The sequence below is a fragment of the Paroedura picta genome, chromosome 10 (assembly GCF_049243985.1).
Source record: "Paroedura picta isolate Pp20150507F chromosome 10, Ppicta_v3.0, whole genome shotgun sequence".
NCBI lineage: Eukaryota > Metazoa > Chordata > Lepidosauria > Squamata > Gekkonidae > Paroedura > Paroedura picta.
In genome coordinates, this window is record NC_135378.1 from 59,857,882 (window position 1) to 59,871,795 (window position 13,914).

Sequence of the window (13,914 nt, forward strand, 5' to 3'; positions counted from 1 at the left end):
TTGATAGGCTAGTTTTCAGAAATGAATACAATGAGTGAAGGTTAAAGCTTAATGCAGGTTTCAGTCAAGGCGGTGATAATCCTCAACCAAAAATATTTAAATAAATGGCAAGCAGCATTTTATATAATTGGTCTACTAGCAATGGCTTTTAATGAACACCTACTATGACCATCCTCAGGACTTCAAATTCAATAAAGAATCAGAGCTTTTCAAATAATGAATATTTATTAAGGCTTTCTCCTCCAGTCCCCAGGTGGAAACTGTTATATGAAAGAATAAAGAAATGTGAGGCAATTAGTGATTACATTGCAAGGTAATATTACAGAATTCATTTGAATTCCAGGCCCCATCTACCTACACATTTTTCTCATGTTGTACTGGACAAAAAAAGGAATCAAACTGAACTCACCAGAAACTCTTTCACGTTCCACAAGATTTGTGTAAAGATTGAAAATCTGTTCCTGGACTTTGCAAACAGATCTTTTCATTTTCTCCCGTCGCGTCACCATATACGTAAGATTTCGTACCTAATACAAACATACAGAATGTGACCAATGACTTTTTGTGAGCACAGGAACTTTCACACACACACAGAGACCTTTAAGGGTTTCCTTTTTCGCTTTAAGGAAGAAGACAGATCTGCTTGAACAGGAGAATGCATATTTGCACCCCACTATACTGAAGGAAAATTTGCTCATTCAGACCAAATCTGGTTCTAGAGAGTACAAGATCTTACATTGGTAATTGCTCATCCCCTTACAAAGAATGGCTATCTTATGCATAGCTCTTGGGAGAGCAAGAAATGTGAGCTGTCCCTTCTCATAATGTCTCCACCATGTAATGAACACCTTTCAGTTAAACACAATGGGAAATAAGTGGAAAAGTTAGAAGTGTGTGTGTAATCTAAAAGAGTTCTGTCATCAAACTCCTTTTCCCTAGTCACTGTGAAGAAACAGGTTCAAGGCTCAAAAAGATCACATTAAGGAAGCCTCACCAGTTGCCCAAAACCAATGAAGTAACCATAAATCTGATTTTAGGTGCTCTGGGACCAAGTATTTAACAAGACTATACCCTTGGCTTGATAAGCAAAACGATTTCTTTCCTTCCACTCTGGCTTACCCTTTCCAAATCCTGACGAAGATGGGTGAAAAGCTGTAGTCTCCTGAATAGAACATCCTGTTCCCGTTTGGCCAGATTGTCCTCCTCGTCTTTCTTTGGGGTTATCAAAGGTTTGTTGAAATTAGATTTCCTCTTCAACTTCCAGTACTGATACAGGAATTCCACAGAATCTTCCGGCAGCTGCAGAGCCTTGGCCACTTCTGAAGCATTGACAAAGGCATAGAACTCATCCTCCAGTTGTTGAAGCTTCTGCTTGCGAACGCTCACCCTGTGGGCTTCCTGCTGGTTTTGATCCATGTTGTCAAACGGCTCAAGGTGAGCAGGAGGAGAATTGTCCTGTGTTCCATTCTCGTTCTCCAGGCTGATGAATTCACTTAGGTTTTCTTCATCTGGCTTCTTGATAGAACTATGTTTTGGACAGTATGACTTGAACTTAACTTCATCATTGTCAGCCAGAATGGTTTTCATTTCTAAGCCACGATCAAATGCACAAGTGACGTGAAAAGCTGTGCGGCAATTTTTCACTGAGCACTGGGGAAGGAGATAAATTACAAGCCTTAAATACTTAAACCTTCAATAGTTAATAACAAATTAGGAAAGAACAAGTATGAGATTTTATGAAAACCATGGGTTTCATATATGATTACTAATTAATATTAATTTTAAAGTGTTTTCAGCATACTATAAGACAAAAATATGAAATAAGCTGGATTCTAAGACTTGGATCCAGCCAAATATTCCACAAGTGGAAAATGTCTAAGCATGGAGTTTGACGTTCTTTTCTGTGGATGACCTTGCCAAGTTTGTGCTAGTTTCCTGGGGCAATAAGACCAATACAAGACCTATAAGTAGTTTGTATGTGGGCTCAATGAATAGGAGCACCAGTATGTGGAACATATCTGGATAGGAAATCATCAAGAGCACAATGGAAATTCTGAAAAATGATCCAATTGCAAATGAAATAAATACTTCATAATGTCAGCATATAGTGGCTAATGCAGGGCTGGCTAAACTGTGGCCCTCTGAGCAGTTCCTCAGTGGAACAGGCTTCCTCGGGAGGTGGTGGGTTCTCTATCTTCGGACATTTTTAAACAGAGGCTGGAGAGCCATCTGACGGAGAGGCTGATTCTGTGAAGGTTCAAGGGGGTGGCAGGTAACAGTGGATGAGCGGTAGGATTGTGAGTGTCCTGCATAGTGCAGGGGGTTGGACTAGATGACCCATGAGATCCCTTTCCAACTCTATGATTCTAGATGTCCGGCCAGCATGGATATCTGGACAGTCACAGTTGGGCCATCCCTAGGCTAGATTCTCAGATTTGGGAAAGCCTGATTCAAATCTCTCCTCTGCCATGAACCCTTGCTGGGTGACCTTGGGCCAGTCACCGTCTCAGCCTGACCTACCTCACAAGGTTGTTGGGAGGGGAAGGAGAAAAAGGTTGTAATATTTTGGTTCCCCAGTAGAAAGAAAAGCTGGGCTTAAGTGAAGTAAATGAAGTAAATAAAATAAGTCCTCCTCTGTGCCTCAGCTTTTGCTCTTCACACCCTCCCAACTATTGCAGCCAACATGAAGCAAATGGCATGTTACACATTGCTTTGAAAGCATTGACTGAAAGGAAGTTTCCTTCACACCCTTGGCACCACATCTCTTCATCTTTTTAGGGCTCTCCTCATCAAGTCCAAGGAGGTTAAATTTAAAGCGTAAATGAATGTCCCTGACCTTAATGAGGACAGGAATATACCATACTTTACTCAAGTGCATCTAAATTGAGACAAGCATGCAATGAAGAAGGATATTTATACAGCCCTCTGGTAAAGATGCCAAGTCTCTTCCTCTGCTGAGTTTCCCTATTCAGGCTGACTAAAGAGCCAGCTGTCATATAAAAGTGCAACAGCAGGGTTTAAAGTGCAGAAGCTTCCAATAGCTTGAATGAAATCAGCTACACAATGGGGCAGTATGAAAACTGGTGAAAGCTGTATTGGTCTTTTAACTTCCCCAATAAAATAAGTCTACAAAACAGACAAACAGTGTCCAAAGTGGGTACCCCTCCATGTCATGAAATGCTATGTAACTTTGAATTCCATGCTACATCCACCTTCATACAAGGTTGCAGGGACAAAAATGCACCAAAAATGGTGAATCAGGAAAGAAATCTCATGTCACGAGCTTCCCCTCACATATAGAAATTGTTGGCAATAGCCCCTAAAATCTGCAACACCAGCTTCTCTCCTTTGATTCCTACTAAAGCAGCTGTGTGGAATTCTACAATTCTCCAATCTGCAAAAAAAGTAGACACATTTACAGGTAAAAAGAAGTATCCTGCCTTTCACCCTAAGATTCCAAAGACACCAAAAAGAAAAAAGTCATGGACCCAATCACAGAATGGTCAGTGTTCAAGTTATGCTGTCTTTCGTGCAGCGAAGAACAGGAGACAAGAGCCTATCCTTTTAGTCAGCAGAACCAGTGGAAATCTCTGTTTCTGCAGCTCCAGTAGCTCCTGTGCCAGCTAAATAGGGCAGCGATCAGCTCCTATTTTTCTAAATAAGAAGGTATGTTGTTCACTACTCATTGAGAGGAGGAGCCTTACACAGGAGTAAGGTAACAATCCTACAGCACTCTGCAGACCAGGGGTAGTCAAACTGCGGCCCTCCAGATGTCCATGGACTACAATTCCCATGAGCCCCTGCCAGCATTTGCTGGCAGGGGCTCATGGGAATTGTAGTCCATGGACATCTGGAGAGCTGCAGTTTGACTACCCCTGAGCTATACCATCAAACTGCCTAATTTTAAACCATCACCGCAAATCTGTTGGTGCTAATGATAAATGCATTTATTTGCTGCATACCTGCAACAAGATGGTCTTTTCACAGCTCTAGGAGAAACAAGAGAATTTATCTGTATACAATTTACTATTAGCTTTGAAAACAAATAGAAAGGAATCTGTAAATATCCTATATTTGGCACAAGACAATGGCGAAGGCACTCCTGTATAATGGAAGGTTCTTAATGAATCCCAGGGCTCAGATATTTGATTGCTGATAACCTCACTAAATGATCAGGAGGTAATTTTAAATCTAGCATGGAAACCGTATGTTGATTAATAACATTAGATACATTTGCACCCCACCCCCGCATAATAATCTCTATGTTCTTGAATGGCTGTGGGATCTGGATGTGCCAGTGTGCACCCCCATAAGCTGATTATTCTGCACAATCACTTCAATAGCAAAACAGTGCTAGCTGATTTTGGTCTGACATGGCGTTATAAGCATCCTGAGAGAATTTTTAAAAAGACATGAAAGCCCACTGATGTAATCCAGAAAACAGAACAGCTGGAATGCTAATAAAGGTAACAAATGAACAAACAGAACAGCTTGATTGACTGTTACTTGAGCACAGCATGCCACAAATAAACATACACATGGAAAGCACTAAGATATCATCCCATTTTCTGCACATGCTTTCACTTCCCATGAGGAAACAAAAAACATCATAGGATCATGTTGAAATTAATCCAACAGGGCATGAGAAATGAGACCAAGACTTTCCCCTCCACTGTGTTTTTGAACAACCTATTTTTCTTTCCATCTGTTTACATTCAGATTATTAATTCTAAAAAAAAAAACATGAACAAGGAATACCCACAGATGCCTACACTTGGAACAAGCTGGTCCACAGTGATTCCTAGCAATTGTCAGAAGGGCAGTCCTGGTGAAGTTAATCTCGCCTGTTACATAAGCACGGGCTCAAGGGAGTCAAGAGAGGTCTTCGAGGACTTGTGCTATTTATTTATTAATGCATGGAGCACCAATTAGATACTGATAATTCATATTGGACGCTTCAGTCTTACACTTCCCTGGGATGGGAAGCAGTAAACAAAGCCTCTGGCAAAGCACTTGCAAAGCTGCAGGGAGCCTCTGCTGAATCCCTGGCCTATCAATGATTCAAAGCAAGCAGAGAAGTGAAAAGGAGGGGGCAGCACAATCCGAGGGATCTAAACACGTAGCAATATTCTATAGCAGCTTTCACAACAGGGATTTTTTGGCCCCACAAGGGTTTCTCCAATCGAGTGGGAGTTAATTAATTCTTAATATATTTTTATTATTACCATATATGGTCTTGCTGACCTTCCCCCCCCCCCAATGGTCAATGATGGGCCTGGAGGGCGTAGAAAGGGAAGGGGCTTTGGTCATAAAAACCCTTGCTGTCCAAGGCTTGTTGCATCTGGTAGCGACTGGAGTCCAGAGAGGGAAGTACTCTCATTTTAAGTTAATTGTGTTGGGGGGCGTGGCAGGGGGCAACAGAGTGGTGAATGCCTGCCCCTGCCCCCGGTTTCCAGCCCAACAGAGTAGGTCACTTGGCTGTTTCTGGCATTGGGTGTCGAGGGGAAGGCAACGGAGCACGATGCCACATCTGGTGAGCGGCATCACTTCTGGTGACATGTGATTCCCAGGGGTGTGGCCTACTGACATAACTTCTGGGGTTTCTCAAACACTGAAGAATGTTTTGAGGATTTCTCAACAGTAAAAAAGTTGATAAAGGCTGGTCTATAGTGTTGCTTTAACATAAAGCAAAGTTCAGTTCTAGCAGGGGCCACAGGCAAGCCAGGGAAAGTACTCCTAACTTCCTTGAAGTATGAGAAGGTTGACATTATAAAGACACATTGTTCCCCACATAAGAAATGGCTTCTTTACTACTGCTATGTAGTAAAGTAGCAGAAGAAGAGCACAATGATGATTGCTCATTGTTCAGGTAGCAATGCTTTGATGCTTATATATAAAATATTTATTAGTGTTCTAAAAGCCAAGCACTACAAAGCGGTTTCTTTATATTAGTACCTATTTTATGCATGGACATGAAAGAGTTGCCACCTGAACAAGTGAACTAAAATCACAGCATTTTGATTTCTTTGTGCTATAAAACCCATCATAACCTGCCAGGAAAGCACATCAGAATATTAAGAGGCTGATAAAACTCACAAAACACTATAATCACACCAACTATGCACCAGTCACTGCTACTCTCTCTGGCAGCCTTAGCTCTGCAGCACAGCAAAGGCATAACTGGCCTCAGAAAATCAGTCTTCAGATTTGTACCTGCATCTTCTAAAGCCCTGATTTCAATCTGTCACTTGTCTTCTTAGTATCAATTTCTGTTCTTTACTGTTTTAATAAACAAGAAATACACACAAGTATACCAGTGTTCTCATTCACAGACTTTACTAATTTGTGCAAGCTTAGAAATAAAGGTTCTTCCTCTACTACTTGATGAGAAACAGGCTGAATACCAACTTATAATAATTTGTTCTTCAACAGGAAAGGGGTTGACAAATAAGAGGCAAGGAATGAGCCTAGGCCATAAGAAGTAAAATGATACACAGATCAAAATTAACTGGAAGGTGGCATTAACTTTCTAAAGAAGATGCTAAGAACCTACCTACAATATTTATGAGTTTTCCATCCCACCTCATGTCCATTCTGCAGCCTGTAAACAAGAACTGAATTCCCAAATGCATAAGGGCACAATCTGGATTGGAACCATAGTGCATTGGAATAGGGATCCTAAGAATTTTCCCTTATATTGTTCACCTGGCTTAAAAGTTACCACTCTTGTATGCCAATAAACGTTTTCTGAGTCTGAAGTTACCACTCCACCTATGCGGTGACCCACATTCTGCCCCACAAGAGAAATTTAATCATGGCCAGCATCATTATACGCTGAGGAAGGGTAGCAACTTGCATGTCCTGATAGGCTACACATAGGTTTCCTTGCACCTGAGAGTTACATTGCAAGGACACAAGTCCCAGAGCACAACTGGTCAACAGAACTTGAGATGGGCCCAAATACTGTGGAACATAAACAAGACTGAACAAGATTCCAGGAAATGAAACAAAATTCAGGATATAAATTAGTATGTATCAGGATGCAAAATCAGATTCTATGAGCTTCTCCCACAAATTTTAATGATGGATTGTATAAAAATCAGTTGATTTCATAAAACTTGAGGTTTCCCCTGTTGTGTATGAAAATAATCCATACAAATATGTTGTAAAAATGCCTATTATTCATAGAGAGGTTAACTGGATGAGGATCCTAGTTCCAAAGAATCTTACTATCCCATATAGAGAAAGTAATGAATTTTAAAATTTTCCGACAAGGCATTTTTAAGACATGAATAACCTTAAAGCTTTTCCAAATCTTAAAATTCTCATGGGAAACCGAAAGAATCTCAGACCATTACTGATATTTCAAAATCATTCTCCTAACAATTTCTGCTAAACAAACAAACAAAATTCCCAAGCAAGCCCAGTCATGAGTTCAAATCTTCTTGATTTCACTGGATTACGTGGTCTGGGCCCGGCCTATCTGAGGGACCACCTGTCACCCTATGCCCCCCGCAGGGCCTTACGCTCTGCAAGTATGAACTTATTGGTCATCCCTGGCCCCAGAGAAATGCACCTGGCCTCGACCAGGACCATGGCCTTTTCGGTCCTGGCCCCGACCTGGTGGAATGAGCTCCCAGAGGAGCTGCGAGCCTTGCGGGAGCTTTCAGCGTCCCGCAGGGCCTGCAAAACGGAGCTCTTCTGCCACGTCGTGGGAGGAGGCTGGGCCGCATGGACGATCTGGCCCCCCTTACAGTGGAAGTAGCGTAGTCCAGGGGTAGTCAACCTGTGGTCCTCCAGATGTCCAAATGCTGGCAGGGACTCATGGGAATTGTAGTCCATGGACATCTGGAGGACCACAGGTTGAATACCCGTGACGTAGTCCATCTGGCACCCTCTGTTCTCCCCCCCATAGTGGTTTACTAAGGGGCAGTGTTTTTGCCGCATCTTGTCTTGGTTTTATTATGTGGCGAATTGTATATGATTTATTTTTATATGTTTTATTGTATAGTTTTAGTGGGGGTTTTATATGCTTGTAACTTGCCTTGGGCCTCCGGGGAGAGGCGAGGGATAAATCCAATAAATAAATAAATAAATTCATTTCCATAAACAGACTGGTCATCATCTTCAGCAACATCCTATGAGGGCTGCCATACTAAACAAAGTCTATGGTCCTAGCCTGCTAGCCTAATTTTGTCAGATGTCAGCAGCTGAGTAAGATCAGCCCTAACTAGTACTTGGATGGGAGACCACTAGAAATTCCAAGGTCTCTACATAGAGACAAGCAATGGCGAACCACCTCTGAACATCTCTTGTTTGAAAACCATAGAGTCACCATAAGTCAGCTGCAACTTGACCCCCCCCCCTTCCAAAGAAAATCCTGCTGTGACCTATTAGGTCTCCCTCAACCACTTGCTCTCAACACTATGAAAATCCAGGCACCAGGCATCAGGAACCAGGCACCAAGTTAACTTTTCTAGCAGCTGCTCCTGAGCTTTGAGCTGGCCTCATTTTACCAGTCTGCCTTAACCTGATCCCCACATTTATTTTAAGAAATTAGCTCAGGCCAAGCTTGGCTCAGAAAACACCAGTGCAAGTCTTAACAAAACCAATGCCCATATATTTTTTCACTATGCCGATCAGTTAGCGGTACAGTGGAAAGAATATTCCTTAACCATTGGCCTCCGGTTGAAAATAATCATTAAAATAGAACAATTCTTTGTAATTTGCATAAAGTTGAAAATATTCATTAAAGTACAATAATTCATTGTAACTTAGAAAAAAAAGATTTAAAAAAAAATTCAAGGTGAGCATAAAACTGCATACCTGGAAATAGCATTTTAACCCTATATGTGTTTAAATGAGCCCCAAAAAAGGCAGGAAAGGAGAGTGCATGACATTCAGCAGCATCATTAAGAAGGGACAAAGAAAATACATGGCAGAGATAGGCTAAAGAGACACTATAAAGCAGGGGTAGACACCACCTCCTGTCTTCTGGAATCTGGGGTACTGTGAGTGGTTTTGGTGCTGCAGTTGCTGGTCAACAAAATATAGATTTCTTGGTTTGCTTTCTGTATTGAGTGAGAAACTGAATGCACAGTGTGCATACTTAAATTATAGCACTGGTCACCAAGCAATACTCAATGCAATTTGGAAATGCTCATGTTTGCATTTCATTTTAAGAATGAACCTCTAAAGCAGGGGTAGTCGACCTGTGGTCCTCCAGATGTTCATGGACTGCAATTCCAATGAGCCCCTGCCAGCAAACGCTGGCAGGGGCTCATGGGAATTGTAGTCCATGAACATCAGGAGGACCACAGAATGACTACCCCTGCTATAAAGCACTGCAACCTTCTTTCTTTGAGGGTCCTCAAGCAAAACAGATTTCACTACCCACTATGAATCTGACCTGGATGGCCCAGGTTATCTCAATGTCATCAAATCCTGGAAGCTAAGCAGGGTTGGCCCAGGTTGCTATTTAGATGGGAGCCAATCAAGGAATCCCAAGGTCTCTACAGTAAGGAAAGCAATGGCATTGACAAACCACTTATGTGCCTCCCTTGCCCTGAAAACCCTACAGGTGGTCATAAATTGGATGCGATTTGACAACATTCCACACACATAATGATTCTAACAAAACCATCAGGCTTCATATGAAACTGTTATACTCTTCACAGGAAGTAAAGTTACAAAGGAAATATCCTTACTTTGTCCAGTGGCAACACTAAGCAGATATGCAAAGTTTTGGCAGCGGCAGCATACTGTGAACACCAAGGCCAAGACACTTACCTGTATGGATGCCCCAACCTTCTCATTGCAAAGACTGCACACCAGAGCCCATCTGCTGCTAGGAATATGGGAGACTTTTGTGATAGGCTCCATCTTTTCTGGGCTGCCAATGCTCACCTGAGAAAATTAAAACAGATCAATTGGCACACTCTAAAAGGAGAAACATATTTACCTTCACTGCTTATATTTAAATGCTAAATTAACTGTTCCAATATCCAGCAATTAAACACAAAATAATCAGTGTCAAGACCATCTTAAAGAGAGGTAAGTATTTACATATTCTGCCCCATCAAAAACTGATATCATAAGTATTATTAATATGCCAGCAAGCTGCAGAGGAAAGATGCACCGGTATGCTAAGGGTACATGTGATGAGACTGGCCCAAAAAACCCATTGTGTACAATTTATCATGCCACATGACACTCTGCACAGATATGAATTTTGCTTGTGGCCTGCATTAGGCACAAACTGCAATCCTAAGAATGCTTTCCTGAGAGCAAACTCCATTGAATAAAATGGGACTTAGTTCACAGTAGATCTGCTTAGGGTTACTGCTGAAGTCTCGTAAGGCTCACCAATCAGAAAAGGTGGTACAGCCCCCCACCAGCGATGCTATAAGAACCAGGTTATTCCTTGTTTCCTGAGAGATCCATCCTGGCATTCTCCCCTATTGCTTTCAGTCTGTGATACTGCCTCTGCTTAGTGGTCCCTCACACATCTCTCACTCTTAAGTGTTAAGAAAACATGATACAACACCCAGTTCTGCATGTAGATCCAGATTGGTCAGAACACCCACCTCAGGAATCCAAAGGGCACAGCTAACATGGACCCACTTAGTCCCACTTCGAGTTGGTTTCATGGCTCCGCCTTTCTTGGGACACAACAAACACTTTGGTTGAACACCAAGAGCGCAGGTTCGGCATAACCAGCTGCCCTCTGGGACCTTAAGAATTCCATAGCATGCCTGTTCTCACAATAAATGGAGATTAAAAATAATAGTTAAAATTAAAATAAATTTTATAGTGTAAATTTTATAGTATATATAGTGTGTATACAGTTACTGTTAACATTTCTGTAGCACCTTTTCAGTTTGTTACTGTATTGCAGTAATCTATTCATTCTCATGAGTCATGACAAAGATAGGAAACTAAGGATGAGAGAGATGGATTTAACCAAAACCAGTGCAGAGACTTGTAGATAAAGAGGGATGTAAATACTCCAGTCTTAAAACTGGCAACATTGATTCAGTATAGTGAGTGCTGCAGTAACAACTGTGCCTATGCAGTGTCATTAAGCTGTACATGCCTGTACCACTACATATAAGATAAATCTAAAAGCTGTGGTTTGTTTCCTGAGCCACAGAAACTGCTGTAGCAGAGTAACCAAGCAAAGCTTTGGCTGAACACATGTTACTTTCCTACAAGCACGTACTCTTCTCTTTAGATTAGGATTGTACCTTTTAAATTTAGGGTAGATTTGAAAGTTAATGTCGTAGAATGGTTACCACTGAAATGGCTTCCAAGGGGCTAAGACTTCAACCAGCTCTGGTAACATCAAGTATCAGGTGGCTTATGGAGACTGCACCTATGAAATGTTTCACTGTGAGATCTGAGCAAGTCAGATTTCCACAGCCATGCAGAACTCATCATGCCACCATGACGGCATTTTCATCAACTGACGAGTTCCACTAGGCGTAAGGAAAGCCTAATACTACACTCTGCAGGAGCCTGGTATAGGAAGTAAAGAGGACTATCGTGACCAGCTGCGACAGACTACTAGATGGGTTGATCATTATCTCAACTGGAGTTAAGCCAAGATTCTGAAACGAAAATAACAGCAGAGCACATATTTATATCCGTGTCCACCTGAAAGATGAGAAGGTATAACAAAAAAGGAAAAAGAAGGGAGATATTCCAAGTGCACTGTGCTATTGCTTAGGGAACTCACTCAACTTTCACCCTACTGGCTTTGCTCATTAAGGCAGAGACAGGGCAACTATAGTAGCCTCTGTCCAAAGGACAGTTAATTTGAATCCTTATTAAATCTTGTTATATTGTTCTATTGATACTGATACAGTTTCATGTAAATGTTCTGAAATGTAGGGAAGGGTGGTATAAAAATCTAAATAAATAAAATAAAAATAAAATAAAATTCAAGAAACCAAAGATTAAAAAGGAACCTAGTCACCCAATGAAGGAATATTTAGCTGACCTGTTTTTTTAATTCTTTCACCTTCACATTAAATCATATATTTTTTTAAACAAAGCATCCGGCAATCAGTATAGCTTGTGTGTTCAAGAACAAAGAAACAAGTGTAGTTGTTAATTAGGCTTGGCAGTTTCTAACTATCGTAAGTATACATTAAAATCTTAAGTATCTAGACTTCTTAGTTACAAAAAAAAATCTCAGTCCAGATTGGTTATTCTGGAGGATGACTTTGAAATTAGGCAGATAGGGAGAAGCCCTCAATGCATTTTGCTCAATTATTCGACAATTTCTCTCGTCTCTGTCCTGGTGCACCTTTCACCAGAGTCTCTCAACCATTTGCAAAAGATGAAATCCCCATCTTGTAGCAACAGTGAATCTATACAAACTAATTTCAATATTAAGCATTGTTCCACTGGGTGGTTGTACCTGATGAACACAAATATTGCATTTGTCGCAGAACACCATCTCATTTCCATCTTCCCCATCTGGAGACTGGCAAACATCACAGACAACATCTTCATCGTACTCAATTCCAAGTCCTTCCTCAGTCTCAATAGCATGATTCATGTTGTCATAGCATCGCTGTTCAAATTCTTCCATAATTCTCTCCATGGTGTATTCATCCAGTTCCGGCATCCCTGAGAAATTAATCCAACAGTTCTTATTTTTAAAATACCATACCTATTACATAAATTAAGAAACACTGTTTCTGATATCGACCAAGAAGAAACGGTACTTCTTCACTTGGGCTGAATGAACAAGCCCAATGGATCATCTTAAAAAAAAAATTGATAGGTTGTTGTTAGTTCTCAATGGTAATCAAAAGGGAAGGATGTGAATCAATACAGCATGTTTCACTTTTAACACCTTGGTAAGAAGGGAGCTCAGAGTCATTCTGCTTCAAATGCATTAGGTTGCCCTTTTTAAATGGACTGTTAAATTTCAAATTCAGAGTCATATTTCCAGCTATTCAGCTCTCTGAAAGAGACAGCTGTTTCCAGGACAATTTTGCCAATTTTTATTACTTCAGAAACACCTTCTTCATAGGACTCCCTTTCAAGCACAACACCCCATCATAGTCAAAGCAGTACAAAACCTTTCTAAGCTTTGTTTCAGAAGAGACTTTGCTTTAGATCATTAGTGGATCTCAGAAACTTCACAGCTCCCCCTTCAGGTTCCCAAATGGTTGACTGAATATTTTTTCATATGGTTCTGGATGCCTTCAGAAATGACTATTTAGTTTCAACAATGCATTGCTGTTTCATTAAAAAGCTGCACTAGGTATCCCTCCACCCACCCCAAAAAATCAGTTGAAATTGTTATCAGTAGTCCAACCGTCTGTTGTCTTCAGTTTGCACAACCAAGACCGTTTATGCACTGGGCACTTACTGCCCCAGCTGTCGTGCAGGAACACAAAAAGGGGGCAGATTAGGTGCACTGGGCCAAATGCTTCCCCATGTGGGTGCAGCAAGAGGTGGGGCCACCTGCCACGACTAAAACTCCAGCCTGCAACCCAGCATGAAACCTCCAGTGCATAAACGGTCCAAAAGGTTAACTTCAACAAAATTGTTTTAAACGTCTTGCATTGCTATTGCTAGAAAAATATGATAATAACAATAATAACTTTCTTTTTATAACCCTCCCTTCCCAGTTAGCTCTGGAATCTCGTACAGCCTCTAGTTGAGAGTGGCTGAAAAAGATCACTATTTTTCCTATTTTATTATGGGTAACTTTATACCTGAACTGGTTCTACTTAATGTTTCTCACTCCTCACCATGTAATTTAATTCTAGGGACTGTAGCTTGGGAAGGTATCTACTATCTCACACGCTGAGAGGAGATGTTCCCATCTGTGCTGACCTTTATTCCTCTTCCCCTGGTTCCCATGTTCTTCATTTCCACATGCCGAGACACAGA

General features: G+C 41.2%; 1 protein-coding gene across 11 annotated transcripts in view; it reads right to left on the bottom strand.

Annotated features, from left to right (window-relative positions):
• The window catches only part of JADE1 (jade family PHD finger 1), a 63,130-nt gene that overhangs the window by 8,652 nt on the left and 40,564 nt on the right, over window positions 1–13,914 (bottom strand). For all 11 annotated transcript variants that reach the window (XM_077300314.1, XM_077300309.1, XM_077300311.1 and 8 more), the window contains 5 exons: window positions 12,425–12,636; window positions 10,587–10,754; window positions 9,790–9,906; window positions 1,120–1,650; window positions 410–527 (listed from right to left, as the gene is read on the bottom strand). In XM_077300314.1, the coding sequence (XP_077156429.1) occupies window positions 410–527; window positions 1,120–1,650; window positions 9,790–9,906; window positions 10,587–10,754; window positions 12,425–12,636 (1,146 nt within the window). The remainder of the gene's footprint in view (window positions 1–409; window positions 528–1,119; window positions 1,651–9,789; window positions 9,907–10,586; window positions 10,755–12,424; window positions 12,637–13,914) is intronic.